The sequence below is a fragment of the Ctenocephalides felis genome, unplaced genomic scaffold, assembly GCF_003426905.1.
Source record: "Ctenocephalides felis isolate EL2017-DRISC unplaced genomic scaffold, ASM342690v1 CF-g0.4_SCAFFOLD_01604, whole genome shotgun sequence".
NCBI classification, from domain to species: Eukaryota; Metazoa; Arthropoda; class Insecta; order Siphonaptera; family Pulicidae; genus Ctenocephalides; species Ctenocephalides felis.
The window spans coordinates 38,275,488-38,295,318 of NW_020537758.1; the positions used below are offsets into that span (position 1 = coordinate 38,275,488).

General features: G+C 29.0%; 5 protein-coding genes and 1 non-coding gene across 6 annotated transcripts; 3 read left to right on the forward strand and 3 right to left on the reverse strand.

Annotated features, from left to right (window-relative positions):
- Positions 1-540: 540 nt before the first annotated feature.
- LOC113373705 (mitochondrial import receptor subunit TOM40 homolog 1-like) lies at positions 541-7,596 on the reverse strand. Its single transcript, XM_026613983.1, has 4 exons — positions 7,222-7,596; positions 6,312-6,509; positions 1,806-2,057; positions 541-714 (listed from the first exon to the last, which is right to left on the reverse strand). Exons 1-4 carry the CDS (start codon positions 7,594-7,596, stop codon positions 541-543), a joined length of 999 nt encoding a protein of 332 aa, XP_026469768.1.
- On the forward strand, positions 4,449-4,610 carry LOC113374101. The gene has a single exon (XR_003366949.1). It is a non-coding gene; the product is annotated as a U1 spliceosomal RNA (small nuclear RNA).
- A 2,224-nt stretch (positions 7,597-9,820) lies between the features above and the next one.
- Positions 9,821-11,607, forward strand: LOC113373706 (probable insulin-like peptide 7). The gene is made up of 3 exons (XM_026613984.1): positions 9,821-9,921; positions 10,344-10,498; positions 11,414-11,607. Exons 1-3 carry the CDS (start codon positions 9,821-9,823, stop codon positions 11,605-11,607), a joined length of 450 nt encoding a protein of 149 aa, XP_026469769.1.
- A 1,095-nt stretch (positions 11,608-12,702) lies between these two features.
- LOC113373707 (probable dolichyl pyrophosphate Glc1Man9GlcNAc2 alpha-1,3-glucosyltransferase) lies at positions 12,703-15,484 on the reverse strand. Its single transcript, XM_026613986.1, has 8 exons — positions 15,369-15,484; positions 14,673-14,945; positions 14,446-14,605; positions 14,138-14,359; positions 13,967-14,072; positions 13,707-13,878; positions 13,200-13,325; positions 12,703-13,132 (listed from the first exon to the last, which is right to left on the reverse strand). Exons 1-8 carry the CDS (start codon positions 15,425-15,427, stop codon positions 12,703-12,705), a joined length of 1,548 nt encoding a protein of 515 aa, XP_026469771.1. The 5' UTR covers positions 15,428-15,484.
- Positions 15,485-15,620: 136 nt separating this feature from the next.
- Positions 15,621-16,506, forward strand: LOC113373189 (transmembrane protein 60-like). The gene is made up of 2 exons (XM_026613502.1): positions 15,621-15,810; positions 16,108-16,506. Exon 2 carries the CDS (start codon positions 16,108-16,110, stop codon positions 16,504-16,506), a length of 399 nt encoding a protein of 132 aa, XP_026469287.1. The 5' UTR covers positions 15,621-15,810.
- Positions 16,507-16,570: 64 nt separating this feature from the next.
- Positions 16,571-19,182, reverse strand: LOC113373708 (anaphase-promoting complex subunit 4-like). Its single transcript, XM_026613987.1, has 3 exons — positions 19,010-19,182; positions 18,638-18,918; positions 16,571-18,478 (listed from the first exon to the last, which is right to left on the reverse strand). The coding sequence occupies exons 1-3, from the start codon at positions 19,116-19,118 to the stop codon at positions 16,571-16,573; spliced, it is 2,298 nt and encodes a 765-aa protein (XP_026469772.1). The 5' UTR covers positions 19,119-19,182.
- Between the last annotated feature and the right edge of the window lie 649 nt (positions 19,183-19,831).

Sequence of the window (19,831 nt, forward strand, 5' to 3'; positions counted from 1 at the left end):
TACGTTTCCAAGTAAAAATATCCCTTACCAGCATTAACAAAAAAATCTCATATTTTCTTCATTCGTAGATTGAGAATCAACAGAAACGTACATATCATTTATTCGATACGTCATAGTTTTGTTGTAGGCGTAATTCGTTTGAATTATAACTAATTCTCGTGTGAATAGATCGTAATAGATAATTTCCATAATAAAAAATACTAAATCTTGTGAACAATCATAATAACGACACATCCTTCTAATTTATTGCAATTAATTAGGTGTTCTATATAGATATTTGTAGGACAAAATCGAAAGATCAATTTTTGACTAAGAGCAAATTTAACATTTTCTCGATGAATATAAATAAATTGGATATAACATTTTGTTATGCATGTATTAGTTAATATTTAAATACATACATATACATACGTTACAAAAAATTAAAATTACATATTCAAAATATATATTACATGCACTCTAAAGAAAACGATGGTTTGTTGATCTCAAATACCTTGTCAACATTTAATTAAAATCCTTGACACTTTCGGTTCCAATTTTTCATCCTATTACTACACCACATCCTAAGCGAAATTGGCTCTTCTGGTGGTTGAGTAGACCACTGAGGGCAAAGTTTACTGGCAAGGGACGAATTTTGGTTTCGAATACTGCGGAGGCATTCCAATTTGTGTCTATGGAACCTCGGAAGACCAGATCTGCAGCGGGCAAATCTACCTGAAAATAAAATAAAACTAGCTGTAAGTGGAATTCTGTCTTGAGGCAATTAGGGCATCGTGCCTTAAGGCAAATTGCTGAACTTCCCGTACCAAAAATTATTATTTTTTTTTAAAACGATTAACATTTTTGAAAAAAAATTACTTTGAAAAAATAAGATTTTTGAAAAACTATAAATTGGACAAAAAATTAGTTTTTTTTGAAAAAAAAAAATTTTTTTTTTTTAATTTTTTTAAAAAAAAATTTTTTTTTTTTGAAAAAAATTTTTTTTTCTTTATTTTGACATATTGTGGAAGATCTGAACTTTTTTTTCAAAGCAATCGTACTGCTTTAACTACATAGGGACAAAATATAAAGCGCGTAAGCGCCGCGTCGCTGTCTAACGCGTAAGCATTGGTACGGAACCGATAGGAATGTTAACAAAATGTATACTTATTGTTAAAATCTCTATAAAATGTCTGATAATTTGATGTGCATATGTCTAATGATCATTTTTGACCGCCAAATGGCTCATTTTTATACTTTTTCCTCTATATCTCCGAAACCGCTGGACCTACCTTCATGAAAGTTGTATCGATTCTTCATCTTGTCAATACAAATAAAATGTTTTTTAAATTATTAAAATCGGACGCTCCGTTCTCTTAAAAACTGAGTTACCGTTTTCGGAACTTTTTGCCCCGTATCTTCGGAACGGCTTGACCTGCCTTTGCCAAAAACTAATCAGCACGTCTCCTTATCAATACGGATCGAATGTTTTTTGAATTATTCAAATCGGTTGATCCGTGTTCCCGAAATCGTCGACGAAAATTTGTATCCGCACATACATACACACACATACATACATACATACATACACACACACATACACACACACACACACACACACACATACATCCATTTTTTCTAAGGTATGCCAAAATGTTCAGAAACTTCTGAAACGTAAAGATATATAAAAATTTTCATTTTCGATTTTTTTGCGATTACTATAACTTGCCCTACGGGAAGTTAATAAATTTAGAATCTCAAACAATGTGTATAAATATTAAAAATTGTAAGTGCAATAAATGAATCATTTGCAAAATAATATTTACTTGATATCCGATGGTGCCAACCGCTTCCTGCGATTTGAAATTAGTTTCAAATTCGGCTGAAATTTGAAGTTGTTCACTCGCCTTCCTGTAAAAGCATAAATGCAATCCTGTTTGGCCAAAAGTTCCAGACAATGATACTATTCCATTTTCTATACGTGCTGCACCGGCGAAAGCAGCTGCTTCTCCGCCAGGAATTTGCCTGCTGCACTGGTAGGCAAATTCTGCTCCCATAGCTAGACCAGGGTAAATATTCTGAAAATAACGAAATAATTGTGATTAGAGAAAACGAAATTATTCACATCGTAATCATATGTATATATATATATATATATATATATATATATATATGTGTGTGTATATATATATATATATATATATATATATATATTTATTTATTTATTTATCTTGAAGTAAAAACACGTTTATAATATGTGTATAATCGTATACACATATTTATTTAACTTAAGTAATACAAAAATTATATGCAATGTGTAATTAAGGTGTCCATACGTCCCAGCTTTCCCGGACCATACGTCCAGGATTCTCACACTGTGTACCAGGTTTTTCTGAAAACAATATTTGTCCCGGATTTAAATCTTTTGTCTCGGATTTCAATCTTTTGTCCTGTATTGTCCCGGATTTTCAACAAATATAGGTTTAATTTAAAACTTTACACTGACTTGATAATAAAATTAAAATTATCCAATAAATATTTGAAAATGGTATATATACCATACCAATTTCAAACTTTCATATCCAATTTTACGAAAAAGTATAAAGCTTGCAAAAATCATGAAATCAAACTTTTTGAGCGCCTAGCACAAATGTAAATTTTTGCTAAGAGATAATATTTACGGAAAAAAAACTAAACAAAATTTTATACTAAAGTTAAAACCAAAAAAATATAAGATACAATTGAATATCAAACCCATATTATTTTATTGAATATTAAACCCGGCTATTTTTATTAAAAAACATTTAATAAAAAAAAACTCATTTTTATTGTAACCCTATTGTATTTGTTATTGTAAATCATATTTAAGAGAATCAACATATTTGACACCTACCCCCCCCCCCCGCATCTTGTTCCAGATTAACAAACCTAAAAGTTGCTGCACTGGTTTTGGTATGGAAAAATATGGTCACCTATGTTATAATAAAAAAACTGTTTTTTAGATATATCGTTCAGTTTCTAAAATTTTCTTCACTATATAATTCTCAAACCTTTCAAGTACCACTCCAAATCTATCCATTCATATTAATAATACTCTCTTTAAATATCATATTACTATATAATTTGAATGGAAGTGTAAATGACACACTGATAAACAGGCAAACTAGTCGTATTGGATTAAGCATTGTAATTTTTTTTTCATATGATAATCATCCTCCAGATAAATGAGCTTCAAGTCCTCAAAATATTTTTAGGATAGACTAGGCAGTGATGATCAATGATTAGATTTGTTTCGCAAAAACTTGTTTATGAATAATTATTTATAAACGTTATTTATAAATTTTAATTAATATTGAAGAGAATTCACCCATACAGAACGTTCTAATAGTCATCTTTTAAAAAGTTAACTAGTGGGGTGTATGGCATCGTGCCTTAAGGCAAATTGTTGGAACTTCCCGTACCGTAACGAAATGTTCGAAGAATTTTGAATGTTTTCAAATAGATTATTATAAATAAATATTGTAACATTGTCTAATATTTATAAGAATTATATAAACTAAATTGCAAAGCTGAAATTATTTGTTTAAAGTATATTAGAACTATAGTCAGAATTAAAAATGAAATCTGGATTATTTTCGATATACAAAATATTTTTTTTGAAAGACAAGCAGAAAGTTATTTGAATCATTTAAATCTGACGCTTAGTTCTTTCAAAAGCTGCCATTGTATACTCATTTAGCTCCGTATCTTCGAAATCGTTGGGCCTACTTTTGCCACTAATAAGCACTTCTCCCAATCATTACTAATTGAATGTTTTTTAGATCATTCAAATCGGATGCTCCGTTCTCTCAAAAACTCGATTTTTATTTTCTGCACTCTTTGCTCTTTATCTCCGTAACTGCTGGACCTGCCTTCGCCAAAATCAGTACATCTTCCCATCAATAGGAATCGGTTGATCGTTTGATTGAACCATTCAAATCGGTTAATCCGTATGCCCGAAAACGTGACTGGAAATTTGTATCCATACATACATACACACACACATCCATTTTTTCTGAGGTAAGCCAAAATGTTCAGAAACCTTCACAACGTCGAGAAATGTAAAAATTTTCAATTTCGATTTTCGGCCCATTATAATAACTTACCCTACGGGAAGTTAAAAAAGTAAAGTAATAATTAAGGTTATGGCAAATTTTCTGAGTATGTTATATGCAGTATGTCATCAAATCTGATTAACGAATGGAGTAGTATTGTATATAATATTAGAATAACCCATGTTCACCGGTGTTTAACCAACCCAGGTAAATTATATAGGGGCAATGCGATTTGGTCTTCTTGCTGCAAAGTGACTCCCTAGGCATTAGGGTCTACAACTTATCAACAGATGGGCTACGTGTCCTTTATGCTGAAACGCACGCTGCAGAATGTTCTCCAAGCAAGGTTAGTCCGGTCTGTTCCGACCCCAAAGCATACTTACCTGGCGTGGAGGTTACCGTGATCAACAAGGCGGTTCCTCCAGGGCGAGGTCTGGCCATTGCACTGAGGTCGGATTGACCCCTGCGATTGTCCCTAATGTGGATAACTCGGGCGCGCAATTTTTGGTAGTCGGGACTGCGTACGCGCTGTCCCGGTAATAAATCTCATCAATTTAAGTAAAGTAAAAATACATATATATTGAACGGTCCAATGAACAGAGTAGCAATGGTGGTCTAAACTAAAGTGCATGTGCGGACGTATGTATGTATGTACGAGTGTATGTATAGGTGCCCGTATGTGTGTTTGTGTAAAATAACATAGTTTAACATTATTATGTTACATTACAATATAATTAACTGTATATATATATATATATATACTAGTAGACGAATGGGCTGCTAGTTACTTTGAAATATATATATATATATATATATATATATATATATATATATATATATTATATACATACATATTACTCATTATTTTATTGTACACAAATATATTATTCGCTAACAACAAAAAGAATAACGCTTTTCTACTTTTGTCAAAATTATTAAGATATCGTATGCCATTAACAGTAAATAATTAAAATATAAGTCAACGCGGACAATGTGTTTCCTTCTTTTTTGAAAATTAATACAATAACAAACAATAGTGATAGGGTTAGTACGTTATCATGAGATAGTGATTTATTATACAAAATTAATTAATAATAATAATAATAATAAATAAATATATTTCATTGAATATATATGTGTACATAATATTTCTTATTTCGGATTTTTACCCGTAGGTATATTATCCTTCATATTTGTTCTATCAATACAATAAGTATTTCAGATATACAAGATTAATTAATGATTGAAATTGAATATAAATTCAACCATAAACGCATCCAAGTATAATTCAGTTTACGAAAATATTTACATCGCGATGCTTCCAAAAAAAAACTAGTGGAATGCATGGCATCGTGCCTTAAGGCAAATTGCTGGAACTTCCCGTACCGTAATTAAAAATCTTGGTACGAAACCCCAAAAAAAAAACACAAAATGTGTACACATTATTAGAATCTCTATAAAATATCTGATAATTTGATGTAGATATGCCCAATAAACATTTTTGAATGCCAAATGACATTTTTTAACTTACTTTTATTGAGAGTCCATAACCGCTGGACCTGACGTCCCAAAAATTTAATCAGTTCTTCATTTCGTCAATACAAGTAAAGTATTTTTTGAATTATTAAAATCGGACGCTCCGTTCTCTTAAAAACTGAGTTACCGTTTTTGGCACTTTTTGCTTCGTATTTTCGAAACGGCCAGATCTGCCTTTGCCAAAAACTAATCAGCATGTCTTCTTATCAATACAAATTGAATTTTTTTCTAATTATTCAAATCGGTTGGTCGGTGTTCCCAAAATCGTCGACAAAAATTTGTATCCGCACACACACACACTGTACATACCCACACACATATACATCTATTTTATCTAAGGTATGCCAAAATATTCAGCAACCTTTGAAACGTAAAGATGTATAAAAATTTTCATTTTCGATTTGTTTGCGATTACTTTAACTTACTCTACGGGAAGTTAATAATGAAATTAATGATTTTTTTTCTCCTTTTTTGTCCTTATTTAATGTATTAAATATTATATAAATATATAGACAATGATGTAAAACTAGAAATTTTAAGGTAGAATACCCCAGGGTAGAAAACTCATATGTAATTCACTGTATTTACCAAAATATTGAATAAATTTTTATTTCTGTCTGTAAGTCGCAAACTCCGTAAAAAATTAATGATTTCAAATGAAGAATAATTTTATTAAAAAATATAAAATAACTATTCTATTACCTGTAAATAGTGAGCCAGGAACATCCCTGATGAATTTATGATATTAGGATTGCACACTGTACACGATAATGTGTAAGTTTCCTTTCGATAATCTGCTGAAACCTGGGCTCCTGCGACTTTACTATTTTGAATGAGAGTTGATATTTTGCATCGAATTCTGTCTGTCAGCTGATGAACAATATTGGCATTTAGATTACCCTGGAAAAAATTAGAAAAAAATATTTTAAACACAGAACTGATTACTAAATTAATGACAACACCAATTAGTTGGATTTGTAAACACATTCTCCTTTAAAATTTGTATATCTCAAATATCTTATAATATTAACCCTTTCCACTCGTATTGCGAGATTTATATGTATTTTACCGCCGAAGCAGCGGCGTCTGAGTGAAAAGGGTTAAATAGTCTTATAGCTCTTACTTAGAACTCATACTTTTTAAATTATACAACATTTAATAAGCCCGTAGAATTATTTACATTTGGATATTGAGATTTTAAATAACTCGTAATTGAAATACGAACTATATAATTTCTTTTACTTTAGTATGTGATTTTGCAGATTATGAAAATACTAAAGCCCGCATTTCAACTACAAATTATTCAAAATTTCAAGGTCAAAAAATAAATAATCCTACGGACTTATTGAATGATGTGTTACATAAAACTTCAATATATTTCAAAATTAAAATTAAATATTTAAAATGAATATTACTGATAATTCTCAACCTATTAATAAGAAGCATCACAAACAATAAGTTAATACATGTGACCCTTTTATTCACAGGTATTTGTGGATTACTACACTTAATTATTTTTGGTTGAATTACTTTTGACCCGCAAAATTATTTTAAAAGTTACTTATTAGCCAGCTTTTACTAATCAAAATGCATATTATTTCCTTTATAATACCTGTGGATCAATATCTCCAAAAAGAACAGGAAAGCTCTCAGTCGGCGAGAACTGTTTCAAGCCAACATAAGTGCTGCCAAATCTGTATCCACTTGCCCCAGTATTAGCCCCCAGATTGACAGTATGGGAAATCTGAAAATTATTACTTAGCATTTTATTCAAAATGATTTTTCCTCCTTCGAACGTCACAGGCATGACATCCTTGCACAATTTATGGAGTTCTTCAAAGGTCCCAGGATTATTATCAGGCGGTTTGCTCTCGGCCTGTTGCAAATGCTGTCCATTATTAATAAATTCATTATCGACGAATCCATTACCAATGTCATCGAACAGTGGATCCTTGAGTTTTTCGCTTTTTGCGAGCACTGATCCCATGTTTTTTAAACTTGACGATACAGGTTTTATATTTTATACTTTTAGGTATTGTTTTACACAAAAAATAGTTTACTAGTTATTAAATCAATCCACGAATGATAGAAATACGCTCGCGTTCTTTTGTTTCTGATGTCATGATTGCCAACATATGTCACTATTTCGGTTGATTTAAATTGCTGAAACTGAGCAAATATTTAATGATTTATTTATGATTGCATGACTTAACAAAATGTATGAAGGTAATAAACTAAACTTTTAAATCTGCACTTTGAATTTTTTTATAAATTTTCAAACGTAACGGTTACTTTTAATTTAAATATAGTCACTGTGTTCTAAAACAATTATTTTATGATAAACTAAACGCATACCTTGATTTCAAAAATGTTAACTCAATTTACTACTTATTCATACAAAATGAAATACTATTTGGCATACCTCATAACTGATAAGTTAATAAATTCCATAAAGTGAGTAATTTTTTTTATAATATAATAACATCATTTAAATAAATTTGAAAAAAGTACTGCTAATTACTCATCCTAGTAAAATATACCAACTAAAATCTACCTACATATCTATTATTGATATATATGTTATATGTTTGTGTGTATATTGGTATATATACATACATATACACACACACATATATATATATATATATATATATATATATATATATGAATTTATATACGGGAGACATGATTACAATCTAATCGCAAAAATTTCTTACAATTAGAAATTAATATAAGACGTAGATAAAAAATAATAAACTAAAAAAAGTCAAATCAAACAATATTACTTAATGCTAAAATAAATTATGCATACAAAATGCTATTATTTTATAGACATTGAAATAATACATATATTCATACAAAAAGCTATTATTTTAATAGGCGTTGAAATAATAATATATGCATTATTTTAGCGTCTATAAAAATAATAGCTTTTTGTATGAATATATGTATTATTTTAACGTCTATTAAAATAATAGCATTTTCTATGCATTGAAAGAGAAATTAAAAGCTACTCCAGTTTAACAATAAGTATAATATTGTTTGATTTGATTTGCTTATAATATATTCTTTTAATATATTATAAACTATAAAATTCCAAAATTACAATGGACTGTACAGGCTATATGATTTGCGGTTTAGTAACTGAAAATTATACATCATTAAAGTATATATTTTAATATTTATTTGAAAATTAATGTATGTATTTTGAAAAATAATGTTTGTGAAATAATATGTATTATATTAGTAGTATGGATTATACTAACGAAAATTTATAACTAATAACGATGGTCTGTAAAAAGCATTTTTTTTTTAATTTTTTATTATAAATCCCGGTCTCCCCTAGTAATACCTGACTTGCGCAAAGTATCTTATAATAAGTACCCCTTGTGTGTCTGATTTAACAATCCTACAATACACAGTATAAGTCCTTTCATTAAACTATCAGACCTCGGATATTGAACATCCATGGGAGATAAACACTTTGATAGCTAACAGTCTTAATTTGTGGTACGCAGGTTCATTTGGTACATCATCACAATTATTTAATTCAGTCTAAGGTAAGTGAATTTTTATATTTTTATTCCAATTTTAATCAAATGGTAGTTTCAAGTTTATAAATATACGATTTTAATATTTTTCTAAATGTCCGCATGCAAATATATCTGTAAGCCTGTGTGATCCGCTTTTTGTATCCAAAATTTTATAAGTTTCAATCATTTATTTTGAGAATATTATTTTTTTCAATAATAATCCTCTATATAAGACGGTTGTTTCTCGATTGATTTTGCTATGTATTTTGACAAAACATTTTTATTTATTTATTTATTTATTGTTTTAACAGAAATCAGATTAATCTTCTGTCTTGATAAGCTATCTATTGAACATTAAATACTCAATATTCTATTAGAGGCAACCTATCATTTTCCTACCAGACAAAACATAATGCACTTTTCTATCGTGTGTTCATAAATTTATTTAAAATTTTCAAATTTTTCTAATATTTTCTTGTTTGAATCATTTTGGGTAAATAGAGAGTCTTATATATAGTACAATAAACAATTCGTTTATGATTTTCGTATAATAAAATAAATAAATTTTCATATAAAAAAGTTATACAATTCGTACTAATAAATATCAGCAATAGGTTCTTTATTACTGATTTTATATTAAATATTAATAAAGTTCATTTTGTAACGTATTTTTTTAAGATGTGGCTTCAAGTATCAATGGTAACTGTGCTCTGCGTTTTACTGGATTTAGCAGAAACAATCGCTAACAACCGAGATCTTGAAACGATTTTTAGGGAAAGGTAAGAGTATTCAAGAAAATATCTTAACAGATCATTTTCGTTATAAATATATAGACCAGTCATTTAAACTTAAATTAGGTAAGAATCTAGGAATTCGAGATACCTAGCTGTAATCCTGTAAATACCTTAAAATAGCACCCTAACAGTTGTCTCCAAACCTACATATGGAACGTACACCCTGCCATATGTAGATTTTGAGACAACTTGTAGGGTGCTATTTTAGGGTATTTACAGACTTACAGTTGGGTATCTCGAATTCCCAGGTGAACTTACAAAAATCAAATTAATCACAATTTATGAATAGAAAACGCCTTTTCAACGTAAACTATATATCGCAACTTTGATAAACTAACACATTTCTTACAGTTATTTAAATTTCCCAGAATATTTATTACAAATAATTCAAAATTTCTGATTTGTAGATCTGATGAAGATTGGGGCGATGCTTGGCATAAAGAAACGCATTCCAGGTGTAGAGAACATTTGATGCGCCACATGTACTGGGCATGCGAGAAGGACATTTATAGAATATCTCGGAGATCAGTTCCGGAACATCACAGGGAGAAGAAAATTCCAGGTAACTAAAAATATAATTCATATATATGAAAATAAAAGATAATTATATTATTGTGCTTGGAATGATTCCCAAAACATAATAACATCGTGTAGAATAAATTGTTGCAACCGCAAAACAAATAGAATAGGTCTGTATTTTTTCTTTTCGTTTAAGACATCATTATTTTGGCGTATTTCAAAAAAAGTGCGTGTACGAACAGTCCTAAAAACATTACATTCCTATACCGACATGGGCAGACTTTGGGATCCTCATGAGACTGACCTGATTTGTATACTGTGTAGTCCAGTCATTATAGTAAGTTCACCTCGGAATTTGAGATACCCAGCTGTAAATACTCTGTAAATTCACCCTAAGAGTTGTCTCAAAACCTACATATGGTGGGGTGTACGTACCATATGTAGGTTACGAGACAACTTTTAGTGTGTATTTACTGAGTATTTACAAACTTGCAGCTGGGTATCTCGAATTCCGAGATTCTTACCTAATTTAAGCTTAAATGACTGGACTAGTGCTGATTTTTTCTAAAATAGAACCAAATAGTGCATCTTGGGCTAAAAATCAATATGTGACGTATACATATAACAAACTACAAAAAAATATTATTAAACTTAGGTCATAATAGAAATAACCAAATGAAGGAACGAATGTGAGTAAAGTTTGGAAAGTGAAAACAATGATATGGTTAATACGAAAACAAAAAGGAGTATCTCCCAAACCCTAATTTTGTCGACGTCCTTACGCGGTCTAGCGCCATCACTCCACGCCGCAAAATAATTCGACTCTTAACACGTGCAGATATAATATTTTCTATATAATTAACTTCCCGTAGGGCAAGTTAAAGTAATTTCAAATATTAGATTGTCGATATAATTACAGAAAGTGAGTAAATATTTTAATCGTAACTATGAATTTCAGTCGCTTTTCCTTGGATTGGTGCCGAGATGTCCCTTCGCATGGTTCGATCAAGACGGTCAGCCCGCATCAGAGGAGGCGGCGGACCGAGGGTCCCGCCTTCGATAACCTCCGAGTGCTGCAACGCCGTGGGTTGCACTTGGGAAGAATATGCTGAATACTGTCCAAATAATAAACGCATCAATCAATTTGTCTAATTTCGAATTAATTTCATAACCGAATTGGTATATTGCAAATTATTTATCACAAGATATAAGTTCACAGGATAAAATTATATTATTTTTCGAATGAAAAGATGAAGATACTTACAGAGCGTAGGATTATTTGTTCTCATATTATTCGGTAGAGCTTCTGGTCAGTACTTAATTTTGATCTTTCAATCCAATTTTCGAGTTTGTTGTAAAGTAAACATGATTTTGTTAATCCTGCTGAATTAATTAAATATATATTTATATATGTTTTTTAAAAAAAATAATCCAAGTATAATAGCAAATAGGCGTTATTAAAATGGGTATATAAAATTCCTTTTCTTACGTAAACACATAGGTACACGCATGTTTTTAATTTTCTCTAAAATTATTTTACTTTATGTATAACATTGAAATAAATATTTCACTCTTGTTAAAATGAATAGTTTTAAGTATTTCAATTTTTAATTTAAATTCTGATAAGTTATATAATATTATAATTTACTATAAAAGTTTTATAATAATGTTGTATTAATTGCTGCATCATTTTGTTCTTAAGTCAAAAAGATTAGTGTTATTAAATTTCAATGCTTTCGAATATCTTTCAAAAGTATATATTTTTGTGAACATAAGTCTTTAAATCTTCTATATGGTTTTTGTGATATTCAATTCAATTTAACTAGTTGCTGCATTAACCATAACAATTATTGTATGCATTTAAACAGTGAATAAAGCAATGCACTAAGAATGATTTTTTTTTAATTATTCATGTTATTCATAAAATAAAAATCGTCATTCCTAAAAATTTAACTCTAATTATATTAAATTTGGCTGAAGAATGGTAAAACAAACATATTACCTAGTAATACATTCAATTAAACTTAGATAAGTGTTTAATTGAAGTAAATATTAATTTAATTTACTCATTATTTTGCTGGTAGAATTAATTAAAATGTTTAGAATTCAACACGACGCAACTTTTTTGCGCATATCTTTAAAACTTGCGAATAATTATTATTTTTAAATTGTATATGAAAAAAATTGGTTGATTTCAATAATTTCGTAGAAACTTGAGAATAAGACTATATTTCAATAAATATTTGTTCATTTTCTTTTCTTTTTATACAATCCTTTGGTACCTTCACTTAAACATAAGAAATATTTATAAAAACACAAAACACTATACATCACCCCCATAGCACAATATAAAGATGTTAATAGTAAAGGTAAAAACGGCAATTTTTCTTTAAATATTATTTTATGTAAAAAATTCTCATAAATAAATAAAAATCCTAGACCATAAATGTACATACTCTCCAAAATATTTAATAAAGGTAAACATAATCGATTTTTGTTGCTCTCTGGAAATAATTGAGATAAAAACTTAAAAGCTATACCCGAATAACTAATAAAAATTAATGCTTTCGGCAACAATAATTCATTTGTAAATAATAAAGGAAACAACGAATAATGACCAATTGTCGATAACATTAAAAATATTTTGGCGTCTTCTTTTTCCAACACCGCTGATATACTGAAATAAATTATTTAAAATATTATAATATAAAGATTTTATTCTATATGTGATTAAATCATTTTACCTCATAGGAATAATTAACATCAAAATAGCTTTTTCATGAACATGCCATCCGAATAAGAAAGAACAAGCACCGCAAATCACTAAGCATCGAATAAATTGCAGAGGCGATATCACAATCGGGGTTTTGCTAAAAATCATATAAATTTATTACATTACATGTATACCTCTTCTTCAAATTATCATTTAGTAAATATCATCGTAATATAAGTTATAATTATTTGTTAAATGTTGTGTACTACAATATATCAAACCCTCACTATACTCAGCAGTGCGTTTGTGCGTTTAAATCAGGTACAAAATATACATTCAGTAATTCAGTGATTGGAAAAGAAATAACCCAAAATCTCAGAAATAACAAAATTGCTATAGTCAATCTACATTGACAAACCGATTTCTAAAAAAACCCCAACAAATTAAGCGGATGCTTTGGAGCAAAGAATATACTGTGCATATTTTTACTGTTAAAACATTGCAAGTTCATTTACTTCTATACAATAAACATACTTACTTGAATCTGATAATTCTCCATAATTTAATTAAAGCTGGCACGATAGTTATAAATGTTAAATAGAATGTAATTGAAGGTGTTATTGTTGGCAATGTTGTGTGAACAACATCCTCTACTAAACCTCCAGTCATTGTCGCAGTACTATTAGAAACAGAATATCCAAGTTTTTTTGCTGTAACAAAATTTGCATTCATTTTATATAAAGAAGAAAATGATCCAAGTCCAAATAACTATTACCACATAAATTTTCAATATCGTACCAGTAATAGTGGAAGCCTTATCAGCTACATTATAAATTGCCCAAAAATTTGGGGCCCAATATGCATGGCATAATCCACGTTTAAATGGAAATAGTCTCGCCATAACCTGATAATCATAATTATATTTGTCATCAACAAAAATAAATTAGCTAGTCGCTTCATAGTACTTACTTGAGAAATTTGTCTAATGAACGGACCAAAAGATACTGTGCAAGTAATGAATCCTATCAATACTAATTTTGATATTCGTTTTGCAGTTTTAGACAAATCAAAATTTCCTTGCAGACAATAACTGCCTAATAAATAAACCACATAAGCTGGAGCCACATATGCAAAAATGTGCTTCAAATTCAATAAAATACTGAACCATAAAGCGGACATCAAATATTGTTCCTATAATAGAAATTAAAAGCCTCAAGTTAATTATTTGTATATTCTTCATAATTTTTAATAAAATAAATAAAAGTATTAATTTTTACCTTCATTATGCAAGAAATTGATAATAGCAGTATCCCATATAGCATTCCATTATATTGAAAATGTATGTGATCAACCATAAATAAACCTGCATTGCACAATATTAAAACTGCCAGAAAAGTTTTAGGCTGTGAGTTACTTTTACCTAATGAATTACTACACCTGAAACAATATAAAGCATTGCATATAAAAAAAATAGTTAAACTTAACTCTACTATAAAATATTTACTCTCGAGTTCCAAATAGCAGCAAAAGATCTGTTACCATTACTGATAATCTTTGGAAAAGCACGGTCATATCAGATGCATAATTTAAATTTTTCACGTTTAGCATGTTTGGGTCAAAATATTTTGCTATATGCGATAACATAAACTCGAACCATGCAAAAAATGGAGGGTAATCTAATGTCCATTCTGAGGTGTTCTCGAAGTACCATAAATAAATTGGTTTACTATGTGTTATTGCTAACCAATTCCTATGGACTTCAAAATCTGTCGAACGACTAGAAAGGTAAAAAAGAGAAGTAATTGAATTATGACAAATTAAATACTAGGCACCATGATAAATGGTATTGAGATTGATAATGATTTGACACCAAATTGAGATTGATTGTTAATTATTTCAAACTTTGTAATTTGAAATAAGTGTTATAAATTACTGCATATGCTTTATTTAGCATAGTAAAACAATTTAAAAGATTCTAATTATTTGTCTATAAATTCTAATAGAAATTTGTGAAATCAATGTCTTATTAATTCATGTTCCTTTATATTTGGAATACTAAAAATTTGCTATTTGCATAGGAATTTTGTTAAAAATAATAAACATATTATATAACTTGATATCTTATAGCTTTATAATATACAATATTTGTAAGAAGGTTTAAAAGGCCGGCTTAAAAGACTTATACTATTATAATCCTTACTATGCAGGTATAAACAAAAATTTTACACAAGTTATTAAAATAAATATTATCCATATCATGATTAAATTTTTAAAATTTAGTCAACATTTAATATTAACGTGGATCCACGTTGTTTGTCACTAATGTTAATTGATATCTAAAAACAAATCTAAAAATTAGAAGCGTGTCAAAACTTAGGTTATGTTTTTGACATTTTGGCGTCCTTTCTTTTTGACATTTGTATATTTTGAAATTGAAAATTAAGTAATTCGACTTGATTATTGCAAAATATGAACTAAAATTGATACAAAATATGTAATATGAAATGTAGTTCTCAGCTCCCTATCTTTAAAACATAATTCATGAGAATATATGTTTGATAAATACATAATTGTTTGAAATTTTGTAAGATGCCTAGATGAAAGAACGCTAATGTTTGTAGGGTATATACAATGGTTTAAAGGTAAATAATAAATTATTTAAATCTTCATTGACAATTTTCACACTAATTTTTGTAACATAGATAAGATAATTTCTATTAATGATCACAAATAGTTGCAAGTTACACTAGATAATTTGACCATGCTTTTAATCTGAAAGAGAATTGCCCGTTTAAAAATATTCCTTAGAAGATACAATCAATTTTTACTACTACCATATATAAAATATGGAAATCAAATTCCTAAATGTAGATGTAATAATGAATATATAAAAAATGAATTATTTACTCGTCTTTAATAAAATTATTCTTTTATTATAGATGGCTGTGCTTCACAGAGCATTATTCACCTGGTTTATATTGCTAGTGTTTTTAATTCTTTTATGCCTGAGACTCGAGACAAGAACTCATTGGAATTGGTTCATAGTATTTATCCCCATGTGGTGCTATGATGGAATACTATTGATATATGTACTATTTCAAATGATACAGCAATGCAATGCTTGCACAGAACGAATAAGAAATTCATTGAGTAAAAATATTTGGTATATGGCAGCCATACTCTTGAAAATGGCTGCACAAATAACTATATGCTTGAAATTAGAATATCCTAAATTAAATCTTCCTATTTATTTAGTTTTAAGTCCTTTATGGATTTTGTTGCCAGCTTTAATTGTTGATGTGTTTTTATTTTTAGTAAGAGGTAGTAATAGGTATTAAAGGCTTTATATAAACTTTTTTAATAAATAATCATCACTAAATTGTTAATAATTTATTTATTTTTTTAGCTTACAGATACTTTGGATGTGTTAATTAAACTATTATCACTGTCTTTTGAAAATTCCAAATCTTCATCGTCTTCATCATCTTCGACCTCCATTTCATATATTCTTATTTTCTTTTTGGTCTGAGATATTAATATTGCAACTTTTCTAGTCGATGATACTGCAAAGTCATTACATAACATGTTTTCAATCAATCTTATACTACAAGCGTCTATTATATCAAAAGCATTATATCTAGGAAGCATATTTTTTTCAACAATTATCGTTCCAGTCTCTTTATTGATATTTTTAATATTTACAAATTTATCTTTTAGCATCAGTATATTTAATTGTAGAAATATGCAGTTTTGTTTCACTGTTTGTTGGTGCAATAAAACTGAACAAATCTCAGATGAGTAGAATTGCATATTTACGGGCTTTAAATTGGGTAAATTTTTTGGCAATTTACTATCACTAAATGAAGATGGTGGTTTAAAATGGACACACACTGCTTTTGTTTCTTTACTTGAAACATCATATTGAACAATGTATAATCCATCATCATTTTCTGATTTGTCCATACAAGCTATTAAAACAGAGCCTTTTCCGGGGATATTGACTTGATCCACAAGTAGGTTTTCACAGTCGGATAATCCAATAAAGTTAATATTACCCTCATTTATAAAGTTGCTTCCAATTAATTCAAGTGGCTTTTCAAATACTTTTTGAATTGACTTTATGAACTGGTTGTGTTCTTGAATTAAAGAGTGATTTTCGTGATGTTCAATTATAGATGAGTGCATTGATAAGCATGAATTTTGTTTCAAAAATTCATGCCATGGATTTTTGTCAAAAACAGGAGGAATGGTTAAATAGTTGTCTGTTAAATATTGGCCTAGTCGCTCCAAATTAAATGGACGCACTTTTATTGTTTCATCTTTATTGTTTGGATTTTCTACATAACCATCAATATTATCCAAAAACTCAGCTATATATTTAATTTCCTGTTGAGACATTTCTGCAAAATCATGAGGCACTCTTTCATCCATTAATCTAACAATTACAACATAAAGCCAGCGAAAGAATGCCTTGTAATTTTTCATGGAGTGATCTATAACCTGCTGAACTTCACCAATTTTTACCAGAAATGAACCAATGTCTTTCAAGGCTTGTGTAACTAAATTTTCATTCAATCCTAAAGCCTCATAAATGTAAGTTAATCTAGCCATTCCTCTTAAATCTGATATGTGGTACACCAAAGCTTGTCCAACAGTATTCAAATTTTTTAAGACCAATTTTTGTATAGTAGAATAGCTAATTTCAATAGATGCTCCCATTTTTTTCAGTCCTTTCTCTGTTAAATCATGCAAAAGGAATGCTTGCAATTCTATTGATGCTGTGCCAAACATCAATAAATCTAAAAAGTCTGCTGAAACACCACCTTCTGGTACGCACGCAGAATATTTTTCTAACTTTTTATCCATTTCTAATAATGCCGTTTCCCAAGCTTCTACTATACAATTAATAGTATTTTGCATATAGTACATTAAGTGAATTATGTGACCATGCTTTAGTGCTAATACATGAAGTTCTTTGGAATAAATATTTAGTGTAGAAGTTTTAAGAATTACAGTATTTACTTTATTAGCTGCTTTATAAGATACATACATATACTCGAATGATTCTGACAATTTAGCATCAATTACTACTGGATTTTCATGTTTGGTAAATTTTTTAAGGTCGATAATTCCACAAGGAAATAGTCCAAAAACACTAATGTATACTAAACCATTTAAAAGACCAACTATTAATATGTTCAAAGTAGTCTGGTCTTTAAGATATTTTGAATCAGAACTCATTTCTACTTTTTTATTTGAATAGCTCGTTGAGAGTGATGGTAATCTTGGTAAAAATGTGGTGTGATCATGCTGAAAAAGATTATATTAATGTAAAATAGTAACAGAAGGATATCATAAACATCTATTATTTTCTAAAGAGTTTAAAAAAATTATTACATATAATGATTTAATTTCTCAATAAAACTTGTAAGCAAATATATGTTTAAATCAAATTTTTATTATACTAACTATTGTTTCTGTAGAACTTTTGTTGGCGTCTGCTGTATCATTTTGATTTGTTTGATCAGCTTGTTGAGACCAATTTAAACAACTTATTTGACCATCAACAGTAAAGCTATGAACTAATTCCTTGTTTTCAACATCAATTAAAATGATTTCTCCTGAAGTATAAGCTACGGCTATAACTTTTCCATCAGGTCTCCACACTATATCTTGAACGATTTGTCCTTCTAGCGTAGGAGGCAAATTCCAAACTCTTTGCCAATTTAATCTATGGAGAGCAACTTCTCCTGGAATATATAAAAATATTATTATTTATATTCTCTCATCCTATTTAGAACATATCAATAGTTTTCCATTTGTCTTTTACAAAACACGAACCTTTATTATTTGATATTGCCATTAAATCTAGTCTAGTGCACCAGGATGTGACATCAATTTCATTGACCACTATCCTTTCCTCTATTTCTTTCATAGCATAAAGAGACATATTGTTAGTTTTTAAACTCTTATAATTAAAATAATACTTAAGACTATATACAAATAAATATTTTATTGTGTCTAAATAACCACACGAAGCTAATTTATGATAATATCACATTTCTTTGTCATACCAACATACGACGCTCAACCGAGAATAAAAAAAGTGTAACAACATTGAAAGACAAAAAACCTATGTGCGTCAAACAAAACTGTCAAACAAAAAAACAAAACTGTCAAACGTCAAAATAGTACACCCATTGTTATATTGTCTCTCACCTCTCACCTCTCACATTTAGACACCTTTTAGACAGTTACATAGAAATCCCAATTGTAAGTATATAATTATTTACGAAAGCGGTTCTTTTACATTTACATGGTCATACATTGTCTCTTCACAACCAATATTATTTCAGGGAACCAAACATATAGTTATTCAAAACCTAGTACAGTTTTGTTAGAAATTATTAGGAAATTTTTAATTAGGGCTTCGCAGAGTGTTTTAGTATAGTTATTTTATTTACCCAGGTAAATGTTATTCAGGTTGTTTTTGTTTGCTTAGTGTGTTTTAATTCTATTGTAGGGTTCACTGAATTAAGATTAGGACTTCAGCCTGAACATCAAAATAGCTACAAGAGTCTTGTAGCATGTAACATCTGATTATTAGAACTTAACTCATATGTATGGATGTATATATATATATATATATATATATATATATAT

Excerpts from the sequence above, each read along its gene's own strand:
- LOC113373705 (XM_026613983.1), bottom strand. The coding sequence starts at position 7,596 with ATGGGATCAGTGCTCGCAAAAAGCGAAAAACTCAAGGATCCACTGTTC. Across the intron at positions 6,510-7,221 it reads TTGGAGATATTGATCCACAG|GGTAATCTAAATGCCAATAT; the intron begins GTATTATAAAGG and ends AATTTTTTCCAG. Across the intron at positions 715-1,805 it reads TTGGCACCATCGGATATCAA|GTAGATTTGCCCGCTGCAGA; the intron begins GTAAATATTATT and ends TTTTATTTTCAG.
- LOC113373706 (XM_026613984.1), top strand. The coding sequence starts at position 9,821 with ATGTGGCTTCAAGTATCAATGGTAACTGTGCTCTGCGTTTTACTGGAT. Across the intron at positions 9,922-10,343 it reads GAAACGATTTTTAGGGAAAG|ATCTGATGAAGATTGGGGCG; the intron begins GTAAGAGTATTC and ends TCTGATTTGTAG. Across the intron at positions 10,499-11,413 it reads CAGGGAGAAGAAAATTCCAG|TCGCTTTTCCTTGGATTGGT; the intron begins GTAACTAAAAAT and ends TATGAATTTCAG.
- LOC113373707 (XM_026613986.1), bottom strand. The coding sequence starts at position 15,427 with ATGATATGGATAATATTTATTTTAATAACTTGTGTAAAATTTTTGTTT. Across the intron at positions 14,946-15,368 it reads TTTTTGTTTATACCTGCATA|TCGTTCGACAGATTTTGAAG; the intron begins GTAAGGATTATA and ends TTACCTTTCTAG. Across the intron at positions 13,133-13,199 it reads ATGTTAATTATTCCTATGAG|TATATCAGCGGTGTTGGAAA; the intron begins GTAAAATGATTT and ends AATTTATTTCAG.
- LOC113373189 (XM_026613502.1), top strand. The coding sequence starts at position 16,108 with ATGGCTGTGCTTCACAGAGCATTATTCACCTGGTTTATATTGCTAGTG.
- LOC113373708 (XM_026613987.1), bottom strand. The coding sequence starts at position 19,118 with ATGTCTCTTTATGCTATGAAAGAAATAGAGGAAAGGATAGTGGTCAAT. Across the intron at positions 18,919-19,009 it reads GGCAATATCAAATAATAAAG|GAGAAGTTGCTCTCCATAGA; the intron begins GTTCGTGTTTTG and ends TATATATTCCAG. Across the intron at positions 18,479-18,637 it reads AAAGTTCTACAGAAACAATA|CATGATCACACCACATTTTT; the intron begins GTTAGTATAATA and ends AATCTTTTTCAG.